A 22224-nucleotide genomic window follows, 5' to 3' on the forward strand; every position below is an offset into this window, starting at 1 on the left:
TGTTCCTGTCTGTCTGCTGTGGCCAGTTTCCGAGGCACTGCGAGTGGACTGTGGTGAGTGTAAAGAGAACCGTGAAAAAACTACAAGGAACGATGGATGGACAAAATAGTGAAAATTAAGGAGGGGAAAACGGGGCTGGATAAATCAACGTTGAAAACAATATATGTGAACAATTTGAGAAAATAATAGACCATAAATTAACCTGAAAGCAAGAATTCGACTTCAAATAAAAAAAAAAATGCAAATGTTTGCAACATATTAAAGTTAAATAAAAGACATTTTTTTTTTATGACCTCAGTAATTTTCTTAAGATATCGCTGACTTGCTTTTAATCAGAAACGTTAACCGCCACAAGCACCATCGGTGTTCATTTCAAACTCTTAATGATCGCCACATATACCACGGCGGTACACATAAGAAAAAATCACAGTGAATGGATGATCTGCATGCACAGCAATAAGATGTTTGTTGTGTTATTATGAGCTATAAAACATAACTTCCAATGGTCTCTGTCAAGCAATAAGATGCGAGAAATAAGGGGCCAGAAGTGCTCCACCTTCACTAGGGAGGAGTGAAGCGGCCATTGCATTGTCTATTGGATAAGTTACATTTATATTGGCTAGAAAGTGACTCTGATGCATATATGAGCTAAAAACTCATGACTCATAATTATAGAACAGTGATTCTCAACCAGGGTAAATTTACCCCTTGGAAAAATAAATAAAAATAATAATAAAAATACAAGAAGGGGTAAACAACTGATATAACTGGCAATTGAATAACAATTCATTTAAATTTCATTTTGGAGAGAGAGAGAGAGAGAGAGAGAGAGAGAGAGAGAGAGAGAGAGAGAGAGAGAGAGAGAGAGAGAGAGAGAGAGAGAGAGAGAGAGAGAGAGAGAAAACACGTGAGGGATTTTTTTTTTTTTTTTTTTTTTGTGTGTGGAAGTAAGAGGATAAGTAAAGAAATACATCAAGCTGTGAGGGTTAATGATGGTGGAGTTTGAGAATCACTGTTATAGATGATCAACAGCACAATTCATAATGCAAACACAGTAGCATGAGTGAGACACATGTAGAAATTTAAAAGTGACATAATCCCAAATATTGGTGACTCAAATATTGTAACTCAACTGCAATCACTGACCAATCCATCATATTATTAAGAAAATTCAATAATAATTTTTCATCTTCATGAAGAAAAACAGTGGCATTCAGAACTCTTCTCTGAAGAAGCAAAATTTTCTTACTTTATTGATAATTTTAACACAACCTGTAGCCACAGCACAATTCAGTGTCCTACCTTGTGAAAGGATAATTGAATGCGATAATTTTTACACATTTTATTATATAGCATATCATGTTTATATATCTTTAATATACTGAACAGTACTCACGACAACACCTCTCATGGAGATCCGCCAAGTGCATTATCACCAAGGTGGATCAATTCTATCATTCTGTTCATCAGTACTGTACCTATGTAGAGCATCTGTTAAATATTGCTCAGTTTGGTGCCTAAGCCTGTTGTAATAATTACCACAAAAGCATATAAAACCAAGTAAACTAAATACTCCTTTTCCAACTATATATATATAAAAGAAACTTTGTTACTGACTACTTTTTAAGTGATATAAAGCCTGAAATAAACTATGTGTTAGATATAAAATCCAGAAATCACTACACACTATGCTGAGAAGCACTGCAGACTGTGCAGAAAAGCAACACTGTGGGCTGTGTTACACACTGAGATTAATTCAACTTAGCATACCTTCCACTGCAATGCCAAATACACTTTCAAATTTTATACTAAATTCATCAGAACCAATCATTTTCCACAGAAATTCTATTCAAACTAGACTTGTGCTTGCTTAAGTTATCATACTAATTATGAGAACAGTATTGCAATAAAAAGAAAATAATGAAGATAATGAAAAATAAATAATAATAATAATAATAATAATAATAATAATAATAATAATAATAATAATAATAATAATAATAATAATAATAATAATAATAATGCATCTATTATGTACCGAGTTGACATCCCCCCTTAAACCAAATAAAAATAGCATCCAAATCAGAGCAGTTTGCACTGAAAATTAACTTAAGCATAACTTTCTGGTGGTCATCAAAAAGGTGTGTGTGTGTGTGTGTGTGTGTGTGTGTGTGTGTGTGTGTGTGTGTGTGTGTGTGTGTTTTCAAAGTACTTTCACATGATTGTATGAAACTTGTGTACCTGTTTTAATTCTTTTTTATTGTGGATTTTTCTTCCTTCAGCACACAAGACTTATGATAATGTTAATGTAGTTTTATGGACACAATCTATTGCTTCCTCTTTTATTAATAGAAACTATGTCATTCTTTCCCACATTTCACCCTGAATAAGTAACATGAAATATAACTTGCAGTGCCATCAATATTCTTCTAGATTTTTCTGAACACCTAATTATACAAGTAACTTTGTAAATTTCACAAAATCTTAAATAATGACCATCCACAGTACTTGTGTGTCTGTCTGTGTGTGTGTGTGTGTGTGTGTGTGTGTGTGTGTGTGTGTGTAACACAGGTGAGAATTCAGGTTTCTAAACCCATTCTCTAGTAAGTATCAGATATAATATACATATTATGGAAGGCTAGATGAAGAAACCAAGGAAAAAGGAATGAATAATGTATGGGGGGTCACAGTCAGGTATCATGACATTGCAAAGACAAATACACAACCTCCCAATTACTTTTAATTACAACAAATATGAAAAAATTATTTCGGAGAAGAGAAAGAAAAACAAAATACTCATATTCTAAACATGACTATTAGAGGGCAAGTTTTGGTCCCATGTTAATCTTGCCATCTAATAAGATGATTCACGACACTCAAAGTATAAAAATGTCCAGCTATTCATTAACTTTGTATTTGGTGAGCAATGTTTAAGAGTTTATTCAATGTGATCCACAACAGTGACAGGTCAGCCTAATAATTCACTGAAAGGCTGGATTTCATAGGCCTGGAAACCTGTCACAGATTCTTTTCACTCATGCTATGCATGCAACATAAATGACAGCTTGAAAAACACACCAACACAATACTTAACAGCTTTGCAAGAGGTCAAGATAGTGTTTATTTGATGGTGCCCAAGTTTACCTCTGTCACTTGTAGGAAGTAAAATATTGCAAATAAGACAAAACTCTAAACATTAGTACATTGTTCCAACAATTACCACTTACCAACTCTAAGAAGTGGTTGTAAAGAAATTGGTCATATGAATAATTTAATCTCAAAAATGGAAAAGCTGTCAACATAAAATCAACACCAAATTCGCAACATGCGAGGCAAGAAATGTAATTTTCTTTTCAACTTTCACTAAATCTAACAAAACCACACAAAGTTCTAAGGCTATGCAACAAATATGTATATAATTTTCAAAGAATGGTTAGTTTTCCTCTGTAGACTCTTAAAAATAATATTCATCTCTACCATTAAAAAAATAGTTTTACAAAATATGGACGTACTTTGGATTAAATATTTTGGTTGTAATGCACCATCTTTAAAAGAAGAGCTTGAATAAAACGCACAAAGACTACAGAAAGATTTGTCAACATATATGAGTAAAGTCGCATCCGAACATTATGTTCAAAATATAACAGCTACTCCACTAAAATGATGAATAAGTACATGTAAATATTGACAAAATTAAGAGTTCTTATGACTATAACATATTCATGTGTTCATCAGTTACCAGAAATCTAAATGGTTGCTTTTAAAGTTGTCCAACAAATGTTTCACTTCATACTGCATAAATACAGGTGTAACCTAGTGAGACAAAGGTGGACCAAGCAGACTCTGTACTGCCTGGGGTGGGCACAAGAAGGGATGCTGCTGGAGGACAAAGGACAGCATAACTGTAGCCAGCCATAGTAACCAGTAAACTGGACTCTTACAGTCTCATCATCATCATTATTTGGACTCTGTCACCCACATACACAAGAACATATATTAAGTGCAGAGATCCACAATTAAAGAAAAAAATTGTCACCATCATACCCCTGGCCAGTGACTATCACTCACAGGCCAAAATGTGTAAAATTACACATTAAGACAAAAGAGATCCAGTTCCTTTCCTCTTATAAATCATGAAGCAGACACAATGAATGTTGTTCCTACTCCATCATAATAAAAAATATATGAACTTTATAGAACACATACTATCAACATGAAATAAATAAAATAATTTTCATAAACATGTAACACTAATCCACATGCATTTAAAAATTGGAGTGCTCTGATAAAGTACTGAACTTATATTAAGCCACATTATAACCTATCAAGAATTTATCTAAAAACTTGCTGCATCTCTCCCTCATGAGTGACAACACCTGTATCATCCATTATTACCCAGAAAGCTGCTCAGCATCCCTGCTGGATTTACCAACACATTCTAGGAATAAAAGTACTTGTAGGACCTTCTGATTTGAAAATAATTATTGGATTCCTGCATTTTTAATAATGCAAGACAAATATGAGAAAAAAATCATTATCTAATATATTTTCTGATTCATTACAAAATATCTTAACAATGCTGGGATGAACCACTTCCTCTCAGTAATGACAAACATCATGTGACTAACACTTGATGTTCTTTTCTTCCAGCCCTGTGTGTGTGTGTGTGTGTGTGTGTGTGTGTGTGTGTGTGTGTGTGTGTGTGTGTGTGTGTGTGTGTGTGTGTGTGTGTGTGTGTGTGTGTGTGTTGGCACATGGTCCACTGAACTCCACATTTAATTTTGTATTAAAGGTCTCTCTCCTTCCTTGAGTCTGGAATTCCATTCTACTTACAATTAATGGGAGAGTTTCTGATGCTGCTGCTAATGATGATAACAGAAGAGGATAATGATAACAATGATGATGGTAATGAAGAAAATAAACATGCTGATCTTGATTGTATGTGCATGTTAGATCAACACTATGTTGGTATGTGACTATATATATATATATATATATATATATATATATATATATATATATATATATATATATATATATATATATATATATGTGTGTGTGTGTGTGTGTGTGGGTGTGTGTGTGTGTGTGTGTGTGTATATATATATATATATATATATATATATATATATATATATATATATATATATATATATATATATATATATATATATATATATATATATATATATATATATATATATATATATATATATATATATATAACTTCTACTTGGACAAGCAGAATATAACTCAGACTCACACTCCATCTTTATGAAAAAATATGTTCAGCATGAATGCCTTAATGAAATTTTACACTTCATCTATGTTAAAATTAAAAATGAATATGAAGGTAATATTGCAGTTTGTCATCCCTCACCAGATGACAAAATGGACAAAGCAGTGGCACCAGTAATAGCTCACTGGCAATTAAGAACAATGAGCTCTGCTACAGCACAGGCCACATCATTGTTGTACTTGGTGAGCAGGCACTGGTTCATCTCATGGTTGCTGAAGCCCATGTCTGCCAGCTGCTGCAAGGGTGGTGGAAGGCTGGGCTCCTCCCTTGCCTGCACAGAAGAGGGATACATTACTGAGGTGAAGGAAGCACAGTGGAGCCACAAACTCATCCAAGGTAACCATTTCCATCTATTCATAACACAGCTGCCAACACACTTTTGAATATCATCATTACATTTTACCATGCTATCTGCCATCTTGATGGAGTCTGTATATTTACTCTAATGTAGTACATTCAGAAAACCTCACTTTATCTAAATATGGAGTAATATGTTGTGCCATATATGGATGGGAGAATCTGTAATCCAGTTCAGTCTTGTGCACACAAATCTTCATTATACTCAATTGCATTAAGAGTGAGACATAAGATACATGTGTCACTTTTTTTGAAAATCATGATCTTTGTTAAGATATGAGTTTTTAACTGTTAGACCTTACCCATTGCTAGCCAGTCCCCTTACAGCTCACAATTTCTTCATTAAAGATTGTTTCTTATCACTACCAATTTGGTGATTCAATGCAAGACTGTTTGTACCTCAGGTGTGGTTGTGGTTGGTGACTCCTTTCCCTCTTCCTGTTGTGGAGGCTCCTGGCTTGTGTGTGGGGGTGAGGCACTCCTTCCATCATCTTCATGATCAAGATCTTTCCCTGGACCATTTGCTGAAGGGGACAACATTTCCTGGATGGAAGAAATTATAACAGTGTTAGATCATAATCTCATACATGCATAAATCAATACAAATTAAATGTTGCAATAATTTACTAAAGATATTAGGTTAAGACAGCAAATGACATATTCCACAAAATATTAATGTACAATTCATAACTCATAAATTAAATCATTCTGAGGACAAAGCTACATTATTAATACATTGGAACCTTGGTTACCAAATGCCTCCCTTTTTCAAACAAATCACTTTTCAAACAAAATTTTGAACACATAATTGCTTTGGATGCCATACCATAATTTGGTTCTCAAAGTTACTTGATTTCAAATACTAAGAGACAAAGCAAAAGCTGCCATTTGTTACTAATTTATAGTTTCTATAACTACTTCCATTGTTTTTATGTATTTGGAGGAGAGACACAAAGGTTAAGACAGTAATTCAATCTTTGAAAAAAAATAAATGTCGTCCTGTTGAAGAGCCTCAATGTAAACAGTTTTCATGATCTATCGATGACCTACAACACCACCACTACTGCACAACTGCATTTTCCCAGTAGTTTTTCCCAGCAAGAAGATGTCTAAGTGTTATGAGGATTGCTCCTCTATGTGTCACTTTGTAAGGCTTCCCTCACTAGATCAATGACAAAGAGAATACCTGCATGGCCTAAACAATATCTTCTGATGAGTCTCATGTGACTAAGTTAATTCAATATGTCCTATCTGTATAAATAATTTTTGATGAGTCTCATGTGACTAAGTTAATTCAATATGTCCTATCTGGATAAATAATTTCTGAACTGGAGAATTGGACCGGTCACCTTGGCAGTGGAAGCATGTCATAAGCCGCTATGACAGGGTGTCTGGGTGTCTGGGAATGGATTAGTCCATTTTACATGGATTCCTATGGGGAAAATAGTTTTGGTTTCTGAACATTTCAGGTTCCAAATGACTTTCAGGAATGAATTAAGTTCAAGGACCAAGGTTCCACTGTACTGTCATGTAAATGCACAAAACCCCCTCTTTTAACATGGTTAGTGAGCAGTACACAACCCAGATAAATGAAAATCACAAACGTATCGTAAGATCCATTATAATATGGCTAATGGGGAAAGGACCTTAAAAATTTATTTTAAGTTTCTATTAGGCTGCCTCCAGACTATCCAGCTCATCACTGTAGCTACATTAGCCACGAGGCTGGAGCTGCAATGACACTGCTGTGAAAAACCAGGTGGGTAATATTCAGCCTATTTTTTAAATGAAGGATAGTTATGTGCTTATGCTCTGAGTGAGTAACTGCTAGGGTCAGTTTTGCTGAAGCCAACCAATATTAACTTTATTAACTTTGCTGATAGATCTGCTATGAAGTTCACATGCTGGAATCAAGCATGGTTTTATATTCTCCTCCAGCAAATTCTTTTGTGCTCAGAAATCAAGATGCCCATGTAGTCACTTGATTCCTGGATCACAAAAAACTTGCCCTGCATACCAAGAAAAACAAAACAATGGCTAGCAGGACACCAGAGAGATCTTTTAACCTTAATAGGAGAAATATTTAAGAATTACTGATGTAATAATGAATTTAATAATTCTATCATTGCCATCAGCAGCAGCTGAGTCCATTGCACCACTTTCCCATCCTCAACCTTATTTACTCATCTATTAAGTCTATTGAAAGTAACCTAATAAAAAGTTCATTTTCCCCTATAATTCTTATTCAAACCTAACTTCTTTTTACAATCTACATTGCCATTCTGCTATTTCAACTACCATCAACTATCTGTTTGGCACACAATGTGTCTTGCCATATCCACCAGTTTTCTTAAGTTGTAACCAAGATGTTTTCAACTCTGGCCTGAAACCCGACTGCTCCTCTCAGAAAAACTTATTGAACGGACTTTTCAGATTTTGCTGATTTCACATTTTCTGGCCTGACTGTCTTTTTAATAATGAATGTGTTTGTCCTTATGTTGTTAACAGTAATTATGTCACTTCTGCATATAAACTCTGTAGTTTTGATACACGTCAAGGGACTGACACCTTCACTGTCAGTGTTGGATTTCCTCTTACAGAGAGAGAGAGAGAGAGAGAGAGAGAGAGAGTGAGAGAGAGAGAGAGAGAGAGAGAGAGAGAGAGAGAGAGAGAGAGAGAGAGAGAGAGAGAGAGAGAGAGAGAGAGAGAGAGAGAGAGAGAGAGAGAGAGAGAGAGAGAGAGAGAGAGAGAGAGAGAGAGAGAGAGAGAGAGAGAGTAACCCAAGCAAATATTATGAATAGATAAGCTGTACTAAAAAGGCAGCCATTACCAGCATTACTATCTTCATCACCACCATAAGTGCCAAACGTTCTCATCACTCACCTGATTGATGCGGGTGATGAAGGTGCGCGCAGTGTTCCAAACACCACGCACCAGGTCCTCCGGTATGATGCTCACCAGTTCATCAGGAAGAGCTGCTGCTCCATCACCACTGGGCTGTTCGTATGTTCTTGCTGCTGTTGGTGTTCCCTGACCTGAGCCCTCTTCCTGCACAGCAGAGGCAGAGTGGGATGACTTGCCCTGGTTCTGTGGTGATGCTCCAGCCTTCACCTTCACAGATAATATGAATGCAAGTTAGTGAGGTACAGTAAATTCTTCATGGTCAATGTTCCTTTTTTCCTTATTTTGATTTTATATGTAACATCCAAAAACACATATTAGGAATCTACTTACAATATTACAAACTCAAAAATAACTTATAACTAATACATATATATGCATTTAATGTATAGAAGGGGTCATTTATGAAAAAATGCATGAGAGGTTTTGTTCTGTAAGATTACAAAATCACATACACCAAGAAAACTAAAAAAAACAAAAAACAAAAAACACAAGGAATTGTAACCAAGTGTCTGTTAAAAAACCTAATGTATAAGGCAAGACTAAAAGAAAAATACCAACACTTCAGAGAGAGAGAGAGAGAGAGAGAGAGAGAGAGAGAGAGAGAGAGAGAGAGAGAGAGAGAGAGAGAGAGAGAGAGAGAGAGAGAGAGAGAGAGAGAGAGAGAGAGAGAGAGAGAGAGAGAGAGAGAGAGAGAGAGAGAGAGAGAGAGAGAGAGAGAATTTATTACAATATAAAAGTGGCATTCCCTTAGATTGAAAAAAAAAAAAAAAAAGCTAAATAATAGATGAAATAGGTGCATTATTTGAGGGGACAAAGAGAGACTGGATATTTCAGATAACACAAGAAAAGAGAAAGAGAAAGAAAAATAAGAAAAAGAGTAGTTTGAAAAGTACACTTCCTATAACAGAAATACAGATACCAAGAACAGAATACAGAAAAAGAATGAACATCAGCTTAAAGAAAACTGAATATACATGAAAATATAAGCAGAAGCACACTGAATAAACACACACACACACACACACACACACTTCCTTTTTATTGAAAGGAAAAAAAAGTGCAATATTGATAGGCAGTAAGTCAATTTATGCCCAGTCTTTCAGTTTACCTTTTTAGTGAATTAGCATTTGATGAGTATTTTGTCACATTAATTACATGCAGAATATGGATTAACCATGAATACAATTATATGAACATTACTAGCAATAACAGAAAACAATGCATTGTAATTAATCCAATAAGGACACAATGTTATTATGATGATGCACAATATACCAGCTCAGTGGTTTATTGAGAGATACTAACAACAAACCTGCTCCCCTTTTTTATATATTTTATTTATTTTTTTTTTTTATTTTAAACACACATCTACCTTAAATGATAAGGAACACTTTTCCATATATATCACAATATTTCAAATGCCATCATATGTAAGTCCAGCCAAATCTAAATTAAGTCTATGTAGCCAATGAATGATGAACAAAATTACAATAACAAGTCTCTCACCCCTATTCTGTCCACCTCTCTAATGCAAGAGTTAACCAGTATTCTCAATCATTCATTCCTTTCTCTGGTAAACTCTGGAGCTCCCTGCCTGCTTCTGTATTTCCACCTTCCTATGACTTGAATTCCTTCAAGAGGGAGGTTTCAAGACACTTATTCATCAATTTTTTACTACTGCTTTGACCCTTTTATGGGACTGGCATTTCAGTGGGCATTTTTTTTTTTTATTGGATTTGTTGCCCTTGGCCAGTGTCCTTCCTACATAAAAAAAAAAAAAAAAAAAAAAAGTCAGTTCTCTATGGAAGTGCTGTAAGCATTGTAAAGTTAATACAGTATTTGAAAAGGTTTTCCAATGACTGTCTAAAATACCCAACAAAATCACCCTGATGTTTCCTTTCAACAAAAGCAAAAAGCAGAAATCCACTTTAGGAATCACTGTTATTATGATTAGGTAGATTGACAGTCTTAAAATTATAAAGTATTAGATTCATTGCTTCTGCCTAAATAATTATATGATAATCACTTCAACAATAAGTGATGGGAAATCACACCCAGAAAAAAAAGGAGCATAGAAGAAAATAAAAGGAAATACCAACTTCACAAAATTCAAGCCTTCATATTCACTCTAAATCTCAGACATTAATAACAGACATTAAAAACAATAATCCATCTTCATACCTGAGCTGAGACTGGCTGCTCACAAACCACCTCTTGCATCTCCTCCCTCCCTGAGCTCCAGTTAGCTCGGCCTGACTCCTGCTGCTGCTGCTGCTGCTGCTGCTGCTGCTGCTGTTGCTGTTGTTCTGCTTCAGTTCTTATTATATTTCCTCTGTACAAACTTAAAGCCAAATTTGCCCGCAGAGCCTCAGGGGGAATGTCCATGAACCCCTTTGTTTCCGTGGGATGAAGAGGCAGGGAAGGTATATTACCACCTGATGCCTTTGAGTCCTGGGCAGACTGAGGATTCTCAAGTGCCACATTGGAGGATTGAGGCACTTCCAACACAGTTCCAGTTAGGCTGATGCCTTCATTATCTTCCACATCACTTGAATTACTGTCTACCAATTCATCCTGGTATTTCATACAATTATGGGCAGCTGTTGTAGTTCGGTCATCCTCATCTGCAGTCAGAAAGTCTGGAGAGTCATGACGTTCAGCCTCAAGGTTACCCACTGTACCCTGTGATGCACCTGATGGATTGACGCTCACTTTGGCTGCCACAAGAAAAGAAACAAAGTAAGAAAAACACATTTTATAAATCTTGTATCTTTGTAAAATTAAATTTGCATAGTTAATATTCGTTAAAAAATTTGCTCATGTTAGTCATTTTTTGTACAGTGATGACTTTCACAGTAAAGTTCTGATGCATTATCCTGAATAAACTTTCATATGAAAGTAGTTTTTCATGTATTTTGCTAAACATGACTCACCTGAATAGGGATGTGTCAGATCAAAGCATTCAGGGATGTTCACTACAAAATAATCTTGGTCAGAAATGTCTGTGTCAGATTCATTCAGGATAGCTTGGTCATCTGAGTCCAAGTCAGAAAATGACCCACTGGAGATGCTGAGGTCATCAAGGCCATATGAGGAAGAGACATTGCAAGATTTCTTTTCATCTTTCTCTCCAGCAACCTTCACGAAGTCCCTTAAAGAGTCTACAAACTCCTTGGCCATGTCCTTCAATGGTATCTGAAATTAAAAAGTAATCATTATCATGACTACACTTTATTTGTTTGAAATTAAGCTACTCTCAAATAGTGATTGGAAAGAAGCTTGACAGAACCGTCTCTACTTACACTAGTATTTCTATTCCCTGTAGTTCCATAAAGTACACACACACACACACACACACACACACACACACACACACACACACCATCACTCCTTATCTTAATGGGTAGCACCCATGACTGCCACTTGAATAGGTTATGAGCTCCACATAGGTAATTGAAAGTTTTTCAATGAAATGAACAAGGCTATGTGGGTGTGTGGTGTATGTGAAGTCCCAGCTTTACCTAACTGTCAGTTATGAGTCCAGCACAGAAATAAGACACACACACAGCAAACACTTGTAAAACAAATGTCAGCCATATAACTGCTAATTACTATATATGCTGGCTTATGACATATGCAGTAAATAGCATCCATCACTTATGTTTGCATTTCAACTGTTATGTAAAATGTATGGGAACTAGAAATTGAACAAGTGAAATTACTGAAAATATAAACATTTGGTATAATTGAGTAAGCAGAAAGTGAGTGGGTGAACAGATCAATTACAGGCAGAGCTTAGGCAAACACAATGAGAGAGAGAGAGAGAGAGAGAGAGAGAGAGAGAGAGAGAGAGAGAGAGAGAGAGAGAGAGAGAGAGAGAGAGAGAGAGAGAGAGAGAGAGAGAGAGAGAGAGAGAGAGAGAGAGTACAAGAGATTTACTTAAGCCAGTGGACCACTTTTTGTCTGAGAACAGAAGTGATGATGGCTAAGATCACCTGAATTCCTCCAGTGTCACAATGCTCCTCTCAGAACTTATGGCAAATTGAGCAAAATAAGCCAAGTATTCCAGTCTACCACAGAATGCAATAAAGGAAAAATGCTTACCACAGAATGAGTGTGTGAAATCACATCTGGGGAAGGTGACCTTGAAGGAACTATTTCTGCTTCATCTTCAAATGTAATAAGGTCCAAGTTGGTTCTTGCTGTAGCTTCAGGCTCACTGGTGCTGTCCTGACCAGCCTCACTCAGATGCTTTCAGGTGAGATAATTGGAAAAAATAACTATGCATGTTTTGATAGTGGAACTATATAATCATATACCATTATAAGCTTAGCATGCTAAAAAAAAAAAAATACTGAGATGTAGTTCTTCCTTTTTTCCTTGAAGTAGATATGAGGCTCCTAGTATTGAAAGGGCAAATCCAGCAATATCAGGTTTTCAGATATTGGTGTTTGAAGTAATCTATTCATGCATGATCCCCTTAATGCTGTAAGGGCAAATCCAACAAAATGCTGTTTTGAGATATTTGCTTCTCAATATTTGCTAATTTAAGACAAATTGGCAACTAACTATGTGAACAGTGATATTCATACCAATACATCTGTGTCATGATAATCTTTTGGTATAAACACAAACAGGCATTACCATTAAATTGCTACTTCCTTCGTATATTTACCAATACATATGTATCATGAAAATATTCTGGTATAAACAAATATAGGGATTATCAATAAATTGCTACTTCCTTCAAGTATTTACCAATGTGAGTATCATGAAAATATTTTGGTATAAACAAAAACAGGGATTACCAATAAATTGCTATTTCCTTCGTGTATTTACCAATACACGCATATCATGAAAATATTTTGTTATAAACAAAAACAGGCATTACCAATGAACTACTACTTCCTTTGTGTGTTTTAATAATACCCATGATGCCTCTAAAGCAGAGGAAAATCATTACATTTATTTTTTCACAGCCTCGTTTGTCAAAGGACCCACACTTGCAGGCCTCATCAATTTCACGCTGACGAACATCTTTCTTCGTCCAATAGCTTGTGTAGGCCTGGCCAAGATTATGTTTTGTATTTGTTACATTCCTTCCCCAGGTCTAAGGATCACACTTCCTCTTTCTGGAACGTCCATCTGACTCATGGTCACTATCACTGCTTGTGTTCTCCATTCAGGTGGATTCCACACGTAATTTTCTCTGGAGATGTAATAAACTGCTTGTGATGTAAATGAAAGATCAGGCACAGTGGCATCTAGTGGGATGTAGTCTCATCTGATTGGCTGTGAGGAAGGTGTGGTGTGATATCAGAGGACACCTTGCCACTCATTGGCTACCAGGGATGTGAGATTTGCCTCTACTACAATATGCTTCTTCTCAGCACCTTCCATCAATGTGGCAAAGTTTTGAGCATTAAGTCAGGATGCATCCCTATATTCAAAGGAATTTCCTACCATGTTTTAAAGGCAAAACAGTTTGATTCTGGTGGCAACATGTAGATAATGGCGAGGAGAATGCTCTGGTGAGTCTAACTCAGAACTGCCAAAAATGTAGCTTTGCCCTTCCTACACTAAGCAACTCATATGTCTGACCTGTTACAACTGCACAGTGGCAGTATCATAACCAACAAGGTTTATCTGAGGAGTGCTGCCATGACATGAAGTGATACATGCATCATTTCAAAAAGACAGGTAGCAGCTCTACTTTTCTAAAGAGAGTAGAGATATCCTTATCTTCACACTGTGCACCTTGATAATAACACTCCATGACTGGAGCAAAATACGATGGAGGGGAAGTTTATTTGCACACAACTGGCTGTGTAGTTTTATGATTTTCAAAATTTGATAAATTTCTAAATTTACATTCTTTTTAAATTTGACACAACTTTTTAACTTTAATCTGGTGACCCAATTCATAATTGGAATAGCACTAGGTAAGCATTACTAGGTACTAGTGGAGCCTTAGTGAGGCTGATGAGATGGCTGTTGGTGGAGAGGCTCTGCCTTGCCTACTTGGTGGAAAATTGTGCTGGTTTAGAGATGCATCACTCACTATGAATAGCATACATATTGTGGAGAAAAAAGGGAACATGCATGTGAATTTGAACTTTGGCCATTTAATTAATATTACCTGAGTATCATCTTCTGCTGGATCCTCAGCATCATAATAATTCTCAATGATGCCAACCTCATACTCTGATGACTGGCAAGCCTGCTCCTCAAGAGTGGGTGGCTCAGCACTAGATTCATGGATGGCTTCAGAGGTTGGGGGAATAGTTGATTTAGTAGCTGTACTACTTTCCATCTTATTGGTTTCTTTAGCTGCATCAACAAAAATTGGCACATCCTGTAAACAAAACATGGAAATTCAAAGGGATAAACAAATTGTACTTCTTGCACTATTATCTAAGCCTCTTAAACAATATCTTGTTGACAAACCCCCTTCTCTAAATTACATACCCAACAAGTAAGAGAGGTAAAGATCTTGTACAAAAGTTTAATATCAGAACCAAACTCATACCAAGAATATGATACAGGTCTCACACAATGAATTCCCTCACACCTGAACATAAAATTAACAGAATACAAGCAACTCTTTGTATTTAGCACTGTTGACTTGCTTTCACCTTCCATGCCTTCTCTTATGGAGAATAGACACATACATACATACTGTTTATCTCAATCATTCAAATTATTAAACAGAAAGCACCACAAACAACACAACTGATCAGTGAAGCAAAAACAGCAATAAGGGAAGGCCAACACAACAATCCTATCCCTAATCCTTCCAGCTTCCCCATCTCAGGATAAGAGTGGGACAAGATGGGCTGCACTCTTTTGTTGGTCACTAAACTTGACAATGCAGCAGTGACTGGCCTCCAATGGCACACACAAAATTCACTGTATTGCTCTTCAGGAAATACACGTTTGTCTTCATCTTACTATCTTCCACATCTATCTAATCTCTTTATCAATTCTTTCTTCCATTCCTTCTATATCTTATCATCATCTATTTTTTCCACAACTTTCCTTTCTTTCTCCCCTCCCCCTCAACTGAGATCTAGCCAGCATTATGTGCCATATTACTTTTTACGACCACCATCAAACCAAAACCAGTAAAATAATTTGAGCAAGTAGATTTTCAGTGCCTTGAAATACACATGTTTACATTTTGTCATAAAACAGGTTTCTCAATGATCAGAGAAATACATACAGAATGCCACAGATAACAAATTAGAATCTAAGCACCTTCCTTTCTTTATACTACTATTTTACTTTTACTTTTCTCCAGCCTCTCTCTTTCTTCAAACCTCAGCTTTATCCTGGATTCTCTTGACTTACCTCTTCAGATAGTGAGGACTGTTCTTCAGAAGTTTCTGTTTCTGGACTTTCCTTTTTCTCACTGTTTTCTGAAATGTTTGCCTGGGCCACATCAGGACCAATTTCAGTATTAGCACACGTTATCTGGGTCTCATGGGCAGTATCGGTGCTGTCGCTTACATGAACAGCACACCAGATCTGGTTCCCAAACACACGGCCCTGCTGGCAGAACCTCCAGTGTGTAGCATACCACCCAGGTTCATCTGCAACAAAACATCACAAATCATCACTGATTTTAAAGATTAGTGTGTGTGTGTGTGTGTGTGTGTGTGTGTGTGTGTGTGTGTGTGTGTGTGTGTGTGTGTGTGTGTGTGTGTGTGTGTGTGTGTGTGTGTGAGTGAGTGAGTGAGTGAGTGAGTGAGTGAGTGAGTGAGTGAGTGAGTGAGTGAGTGAGTGAGTGAGTGAGTGAGTGAGTGAGTGTGTGTGTGTGTGTGTGTGTGTGTGTGTGTGTGTGTGTGTGTGTGTGTGTGTGTGTGTGTGTGTGTGTGTGTGTGTGTGTGTGTGTGTGTGTGTGTGTGTGTACTTCACCACTTTTGTGGGTCATGTGCTGGATTCACACTCATCAGTTTCATCCTTATAGTGAGAATTTGGAGCTAAAATGATCTGATTTAAGGATTAAGCTAAGACCTTTCAAACACTATATATCTTGTTCTCTTCCATAGGGCAGGCAGTAACTGCTCCCCTTCAATGAAAAATTCTTAGCAGTGTGAGCATGGCACAAACCTCAGTCCAACAAATGAGAGATAGTACCACTGAGCTAGTAAGTAGTGTATCACATGGATGTGTGTGTGTGTGTGTGTGTGTGTGTGTGTGTGTGTGTGTGTGTGTGTGTGTGTGTGTGTGTGTGTGTGTGTGTGTGTGTGTGTGTGAGAGAGGGTAAAACATAATTTTTGCTATGTGTAAATAGTTAGCAAAATTATTTTTTACCTTAATTAGGTAAATGTCTTGTTTTTGTATTTATAATCCTGTAATCATATTCTGTACTTATAAAAATTAAGAAAAATTTTAATTTGTCACTTTTATCATAATGTTCTGCTTTGGCATCTGTGCTACCTACCTGTGAATTTAGAGATTACATTAATCTTATAAAGCACACAAATTTAAGTTTCTCAAGTTTGTTGCCTAATCAACATCCTACCTGATGTCACCTGATGAAGGCACTTACTTGGTGCAATAAATGTAATGGAAATGTTTCCACACTCTCCAGGCTTCAAAGGGGGGCACACCACCTTCTTCTGCAATGGTTTCAACTTCCAGTTCACAGGTGATCCATGGAACTGCACTTGAGACCACTTACACAACTCAGTCTGTAAGAAGTAAACAGAAAACTAAAACTAAATTCTTTACTAATATGCTACTGCTACTGATATGGCCAAAGAACACCTCAGAGTGGAAATTTCTGCATTCTATCCTCAGTATCTGAGAAGAACTCTATTTTAGAAAGATTTTTATCAGGTTATAAAAATTACATTATACACCAGGATATGTGGTAGAACCCTTAGAAGGAAAGGAGGGTGGGAGGACAGGCAGACTAAAGGGCATCCTGCATCCTTTTCAATTCTACATCCACCACAAGAATAGAATTAATATTCTTTCTCCCCTTGATCTCTGAAGTGTTGGTCTACCTAAGATAAAATGGTTTGGGTGGCTTTGGCTATTTATTATTTTTTTACATAAATGTTATGTGATCTTAAACTAGAGAAATAAGCAATCATTTGATTCAATGCTCCTTAGAAAGTTGATTTGCAGACCTATGTCCAGCCTGTGACAAACCAGGAGCACCCAGGGGTCATACCATTAAACCACCACATGCCAACATGGTGGAGGTGGAGGATGCTTGACACATTAAGGAGTTCACAGAGGTGTTCTACACATATGTACTCTCCCAGAGTTACCTTACTCTTTTCCATGCCTTGCCAAAGCTTCACACCATCCATATCCCTCCCTGATATCCTGCCAATCCAGCCATCATAGCAATTTTGTCAAAAAATTTATAGGAATTGTTGCATCATCTGATGACAAAAAAAAATTGATGAAAATAACCCTAAAATTTTAAGCAACCCTGACCCCATGCCCAGAAACAATAAAGAGTCATCCTTAGACACCCAACACCTGACATTCACCTACAGCTCACTCAAAGGCCACCAAAAAATACAAAACAGGGCAGGAAAAAAAAAATGAGTACCAGATATGGAAAATGCTCCATTAACTGGCGCAAAAGCAGACATAAGCTACATGCACAACACAGTAGGGATTAGCTACATATAATACAATGATGCAAAGAAATGGATCTAAATACAGTTATATAAAAGACTTAAACTTACCTTTTCATTCCATGGCATCAGTCCAGAATTCAATACCCTCCAGGTTTTCTCAAATTTTGTTCCACTTGGCACCTGAGAGCCATCAGGGTAGGTGATGTCCCTCACATAGAATGCATTATATCCTACGGTAGCAGAGGAGTGGCTCTCACTGGGTGAGTCTTCTGCCAAGGATTCCAATTCCAGAAGGGCTTTGTGCAGGAGAGATGGATCAACAGGGAAGGCCTGGTGATAACAGCATATTGCAGCACATCAGAAAAATGATGATCATTTACAGGGATGATAAAGATGATTTAGAAGGATGACAGGAATGACCTATAGATAGAAAGACTTACCTTACAAGGATAGGTTAGAAAAATCTCTAGCTGCACTCCCTGGAATGGCATGAGATGCATGCTGGTATGATGCAAATTATCTAAATGGATTAAAGGGTTCAACAAGGGAGATTATCTATCTGATACTTTTAGTCTGGAAAATAGTTAGAAGACACATAGATGTTAAAAACTTGATAAAAAAGATTTAAGAAATGCAAAAACTAGTTTACAAGTAGGGATGTAAATAAGTGGAATAAACTGAACAGCAGGTTAACTACAAAGACACAAGGCAGTTTAGAGAGAAGGTTGGATAGATTTATGTATGATGTATGTATGATTTATGGTATGTTTTGAGTGCTCAGGAGTTGCCTTGTAGAAGTCAACTTACCTTTTACTTAGATTCAAAACTCTGCCTAACAATGTCCTATTCTCCTCACTTACAAAACCATTCATATAAACATTGAATAACCACAGAACATCAACCCTACTGAAACAGAAAACCACTCACTCATCCTGCTTACAATTTTAATACATGCTCTCTGATTCACATGAATTTTCATGCTCTTTGACAGTCTATCACCAAACATTTACAATTTGAAAATGGTCCACAACCTCTTTCTACATAGACAAAATATCCAGACCAACATAAGAAATAACTGCCAATTATAATTTCCAAAATAATCTTCAATACAAAGTGTATAACAATCCATATCTTACTAGTAAGGAGATACTGTACCTTGGCATCAATATCTATTTTCCTGGTCTTCCCAGCTTTTAGATAGTTAGCCTTGCGCTCAGAGCGCCTCAGCTGCCGTTGGTCCATTTCATGGTGTTTGTCTGCAGCCTTGTGATGTTTATCCACCACCTTACGCAGTTTGCTTAATTCTTCAGAAGTACATGTCTGTTTCTTCCTCAGACCCTCCATCTTGGCAAGTACCTTCCCCTGTGCACGCATGCTCTTCTCCATATCCAGAAGCCTGCTGTAATGAACATGTCAATGTAGTTTTTGTTAATAATTACCTCATTTCTCTCCTGATATGACCTACATGAAAGTGGTGAAAACTACATTAAGAAATGCAATAATCTTAAATAATGAGCCATTGAATTCATAAACAGAAGTAATAATTTCAAGGGAACTTGCACAAAGCTCATGAATTATAAAACTCAAGCAATGGTAACACAGTGAAAATACTTAACATTAAGCCAACTAAATAAATGGAAATTTTTACAATAAAAACAACTCACATTTACACACACACACACACACACATATATATATATATATATATATATATACACACACACCACACACATGTTCATATGGCTCATATCCTGTCCTCTAAATCATGTTAGGAGGAAGCCTTGGAATATACAGGCTTGTGTTTGTCCTGCAAGCCTACAATTCATGCTAAGCAGTCATTTGGACAGCTTAGAAAAAAACACTTTCAAAATACCACAAAACTGATCCAGAGCTGGCTTAAAGAAATTATATCTTTTAACTGATTAAACATTTAAAATCAGCTTCTTATTTCTTGTAATATTTATCTTTGCAGTTATATATACTATCCTTAACCTCAAAGACACATTTTCCAAAGAATTAAAGAAATACACTTACTTGCTTGATGGTTTCCTTCTTTCTACCTTTTCCTGTTGCTTCTGGAATCTTTCGGCTAACTTTTCTTGTTTTTTAACAAGCCTTTCTTCCAATTTCTCATGCTTCTTTACAAATCTTTCCTCCATCTTTCCATGTTTCCTTGCCATCTTCTCCTCCATCTTTTGAAGCCACATGTTAAACCTCTCATCTTCTCTTGTACTTTTTTTGCGTTTAACTCCGACATCAGCACTCTTTATATTTTCTTTTCCATCCCTTTCTTTCTTCTTTGAACTGCTCTCTCCATTTGGAGCCTTTTCCTTTCCAATGTCACTTAGCTCACTGAAGCCAAATTTGAAGCTACTCCTCTTCTGAGTAATATTTGACTTGGCTTCATGATCTGCTTTTCTAGTATCCTCTTTCACATCCTCTTCTTTCTTTTTGAAACAGTTCTCTGCTTCTGATTGGTTATCCTTCACACTGCCCTTCACTTCATTGAAAGCAATGGGGAAACTATTCCTTTTCTGTGGATTGCATGATTTCCTCTGCCTTCTCAGGGGCATGACCTTTTCTAGTGGTACAGTTGTGAGGTCAGTTGGAAGGTCACTCTCTGGCCAAAAATTATTAGAGACAGTTGGATAATTAATTTTAATTTGTGGTAGTTGTGAATAATCTTTCACAATATCACTCTCTGTCCTTGAACTCCTCCATGGTGGTTCTCTCAATTCAGCTTGTAAGATCTCTGGAGAGAGAAAAAAAATGAAGTCAACAAGTAAAATAGTATCAAGTTTACTTAACAATAACATGAGATAAGCAAAGAATGTTAAGAAAGCTGTGAATGGAGATGGAAGATTTTAAAAATTGAATAAGTTTTGAGAACAAAGGTGATGCAATAACAATATATATAAGCACAACTGGTAGTAATAGCAGGTACATGAACAAATGTAAATTAAATGGAAGTGATGATTGTGATACCAAATTTCACAAGAAGGAAAACAACAAATAAAGATGAGATTTTAGCCATGATGATGAAATTTGCTAGAAAAAAATTATCAAATTATATATACAATATGGAGTTGGCATGAAGGAAGGCATTGTGCCAGAAGATAGGCTGTTATAACTACTTCAATCTCCACAGGGTTGTTACTTAACCTCCAGCCATTTCTATATCTTTAATGTTTCCCTGATTGCATGTCAGAACATTACCATAAAATTTCCTCTCAATTCTGAATATATTAATTTCTATGTTAAATGCTAACTAAGGTTGAGTTGTATAAACATGGTAACTACTTCTAAAAATTATAGGAATTATGATGATAATGATGCAATATTACAACAGTCCACTTACCATTTTTAGGTTTCTGTTTGTCTGTCTCAAGGCCAAAATAACACTCGTCCCTCATCATGTGTGCCAGCCTGGTGATCACCTCATCACACAACTCCTCACGGAACTGAGGTAGGCAGATAATGCCTAAAATTGTGATTATCTGCCACAACACACATAAAATAAATAAAAAAATACTAAAGTTATACCCAGCTTTGGATCATTATAGAGCAGTGGTTCCCAACCTTGGGTATTTACTTGTACCCCCAGTGGTACATTTGCACTTTTCAGGGGGTATATCGGGTCTCAGAGAATAATCACTACTGTGCAATACATGATGTAATCTGCAGTCAGATTGCACAGTTTTTTTTCTGTTTTCTTCATTTTAGTAAGCAAAACTTTAATTTAAATTATATTAAAAGTAGAGTGAATACCATTTAGTTTTCACTATTATGTAACTAACTGTGACCACAATCTATACTGGGCCTGAAATTATCAGGTACAAGACATAATGATCATTATGGTTAATTACAGGAAAGATATGTATGTGATGGATCAAGATGTTTTGTAAATTAACTGAGTTTAGTTTATTGATGTCACCTTTAAGATTCCTATGCAGTCTACACATACAGATTTCATAATAAAATATAAAAATATTACAATTCTATCTTTTCTATTATTAATTTATTTATGGATACATGGGAACCTATAAATGTGTCCAATTG

General features: G+C 36.3%; 1 protein-coding gene across 3 annotated transcripts in view; it reads right to left on the reverse strand.

Moving 5' to 3' along the window:
* Nucleotides 1-1329: 1329 nt before the first annotated feature.
* Nucleotides 1330-22224, reverse strand: part of LOC135107425 (uncharacterized) — a 32596-nt gene continuing 11701 nt past the window's right edge. For 2 of the 3 annotated variants that reach the window (XM_064017275.1, XM_064017277.1), the window contains 13 exons: nucleotides 21524-21626; nucleotides 20200-20917; nucleotides 19321-19564; nucleotides 18274-18495; nucleotides 17115-17256; nucleotides 15911-16152; nucleotides 14700-14915; nucleotides 12665-12811; nucleotides 11494-11755; nucleotides 10742-11277; nucleotides 8540-8767; nucleotides 6056-6199; nucleotides 1330-5570 (listed from right to left, as the gene is read on the reverse strand). In XM_064017275.1, the coding sequence (XP_063873345.1) occupies nucleotides 5421-5570; nucleotides 6056-6199; nucleotides 8540-8767; nucleotides 10742-11277; nucleotides 11494-11755; nucleotides 12665-12811; nucleotides 14700-14915; nucleotides 15911-16152; nucleotides 17115-17256; nucleotides 18274-18495; nucleotides 19321-19564; nucleotides 20200-20917; nucleotides 21524-21626 (3354 nt within the window). In that variant the 3' untranslated portion in view covers nucleotides 1330-5420. The remainder of the gene's footprint in view (nucleotides 5571-6055; nucleotides 6200-8539; nucleotides 8768-10741; nucleotides 11278-11493; nucleotides 11756-12664; nucleotides 12812-14699; nucleotides 14916-15910; nucleotides 16153-17114; nucleotides 17257-18273; nucleotides 18496-19320; nucleotides 19565-20199; nucleotides 20918-21523; nucleotides 21627-22224) is intronic. The other variant, XM_064017276.1, reaches the window with a different exon arrangement.

Source organism: Scylla paramamosain, chromosome 15, assembly GCF_035594125.1.
Source record: "Scylla paramamosain isolate STU-SP2022 chromosome 15, ASM3559412v1, whole genome shotgun sequence".
Taxonomy (NCBI): domain Eukaryota; kingdom Metazoa; phylum Arthropoda; class Malacostraca; order Decapoda; family Portunidae; genus Scylla; species Scylla paramamosain.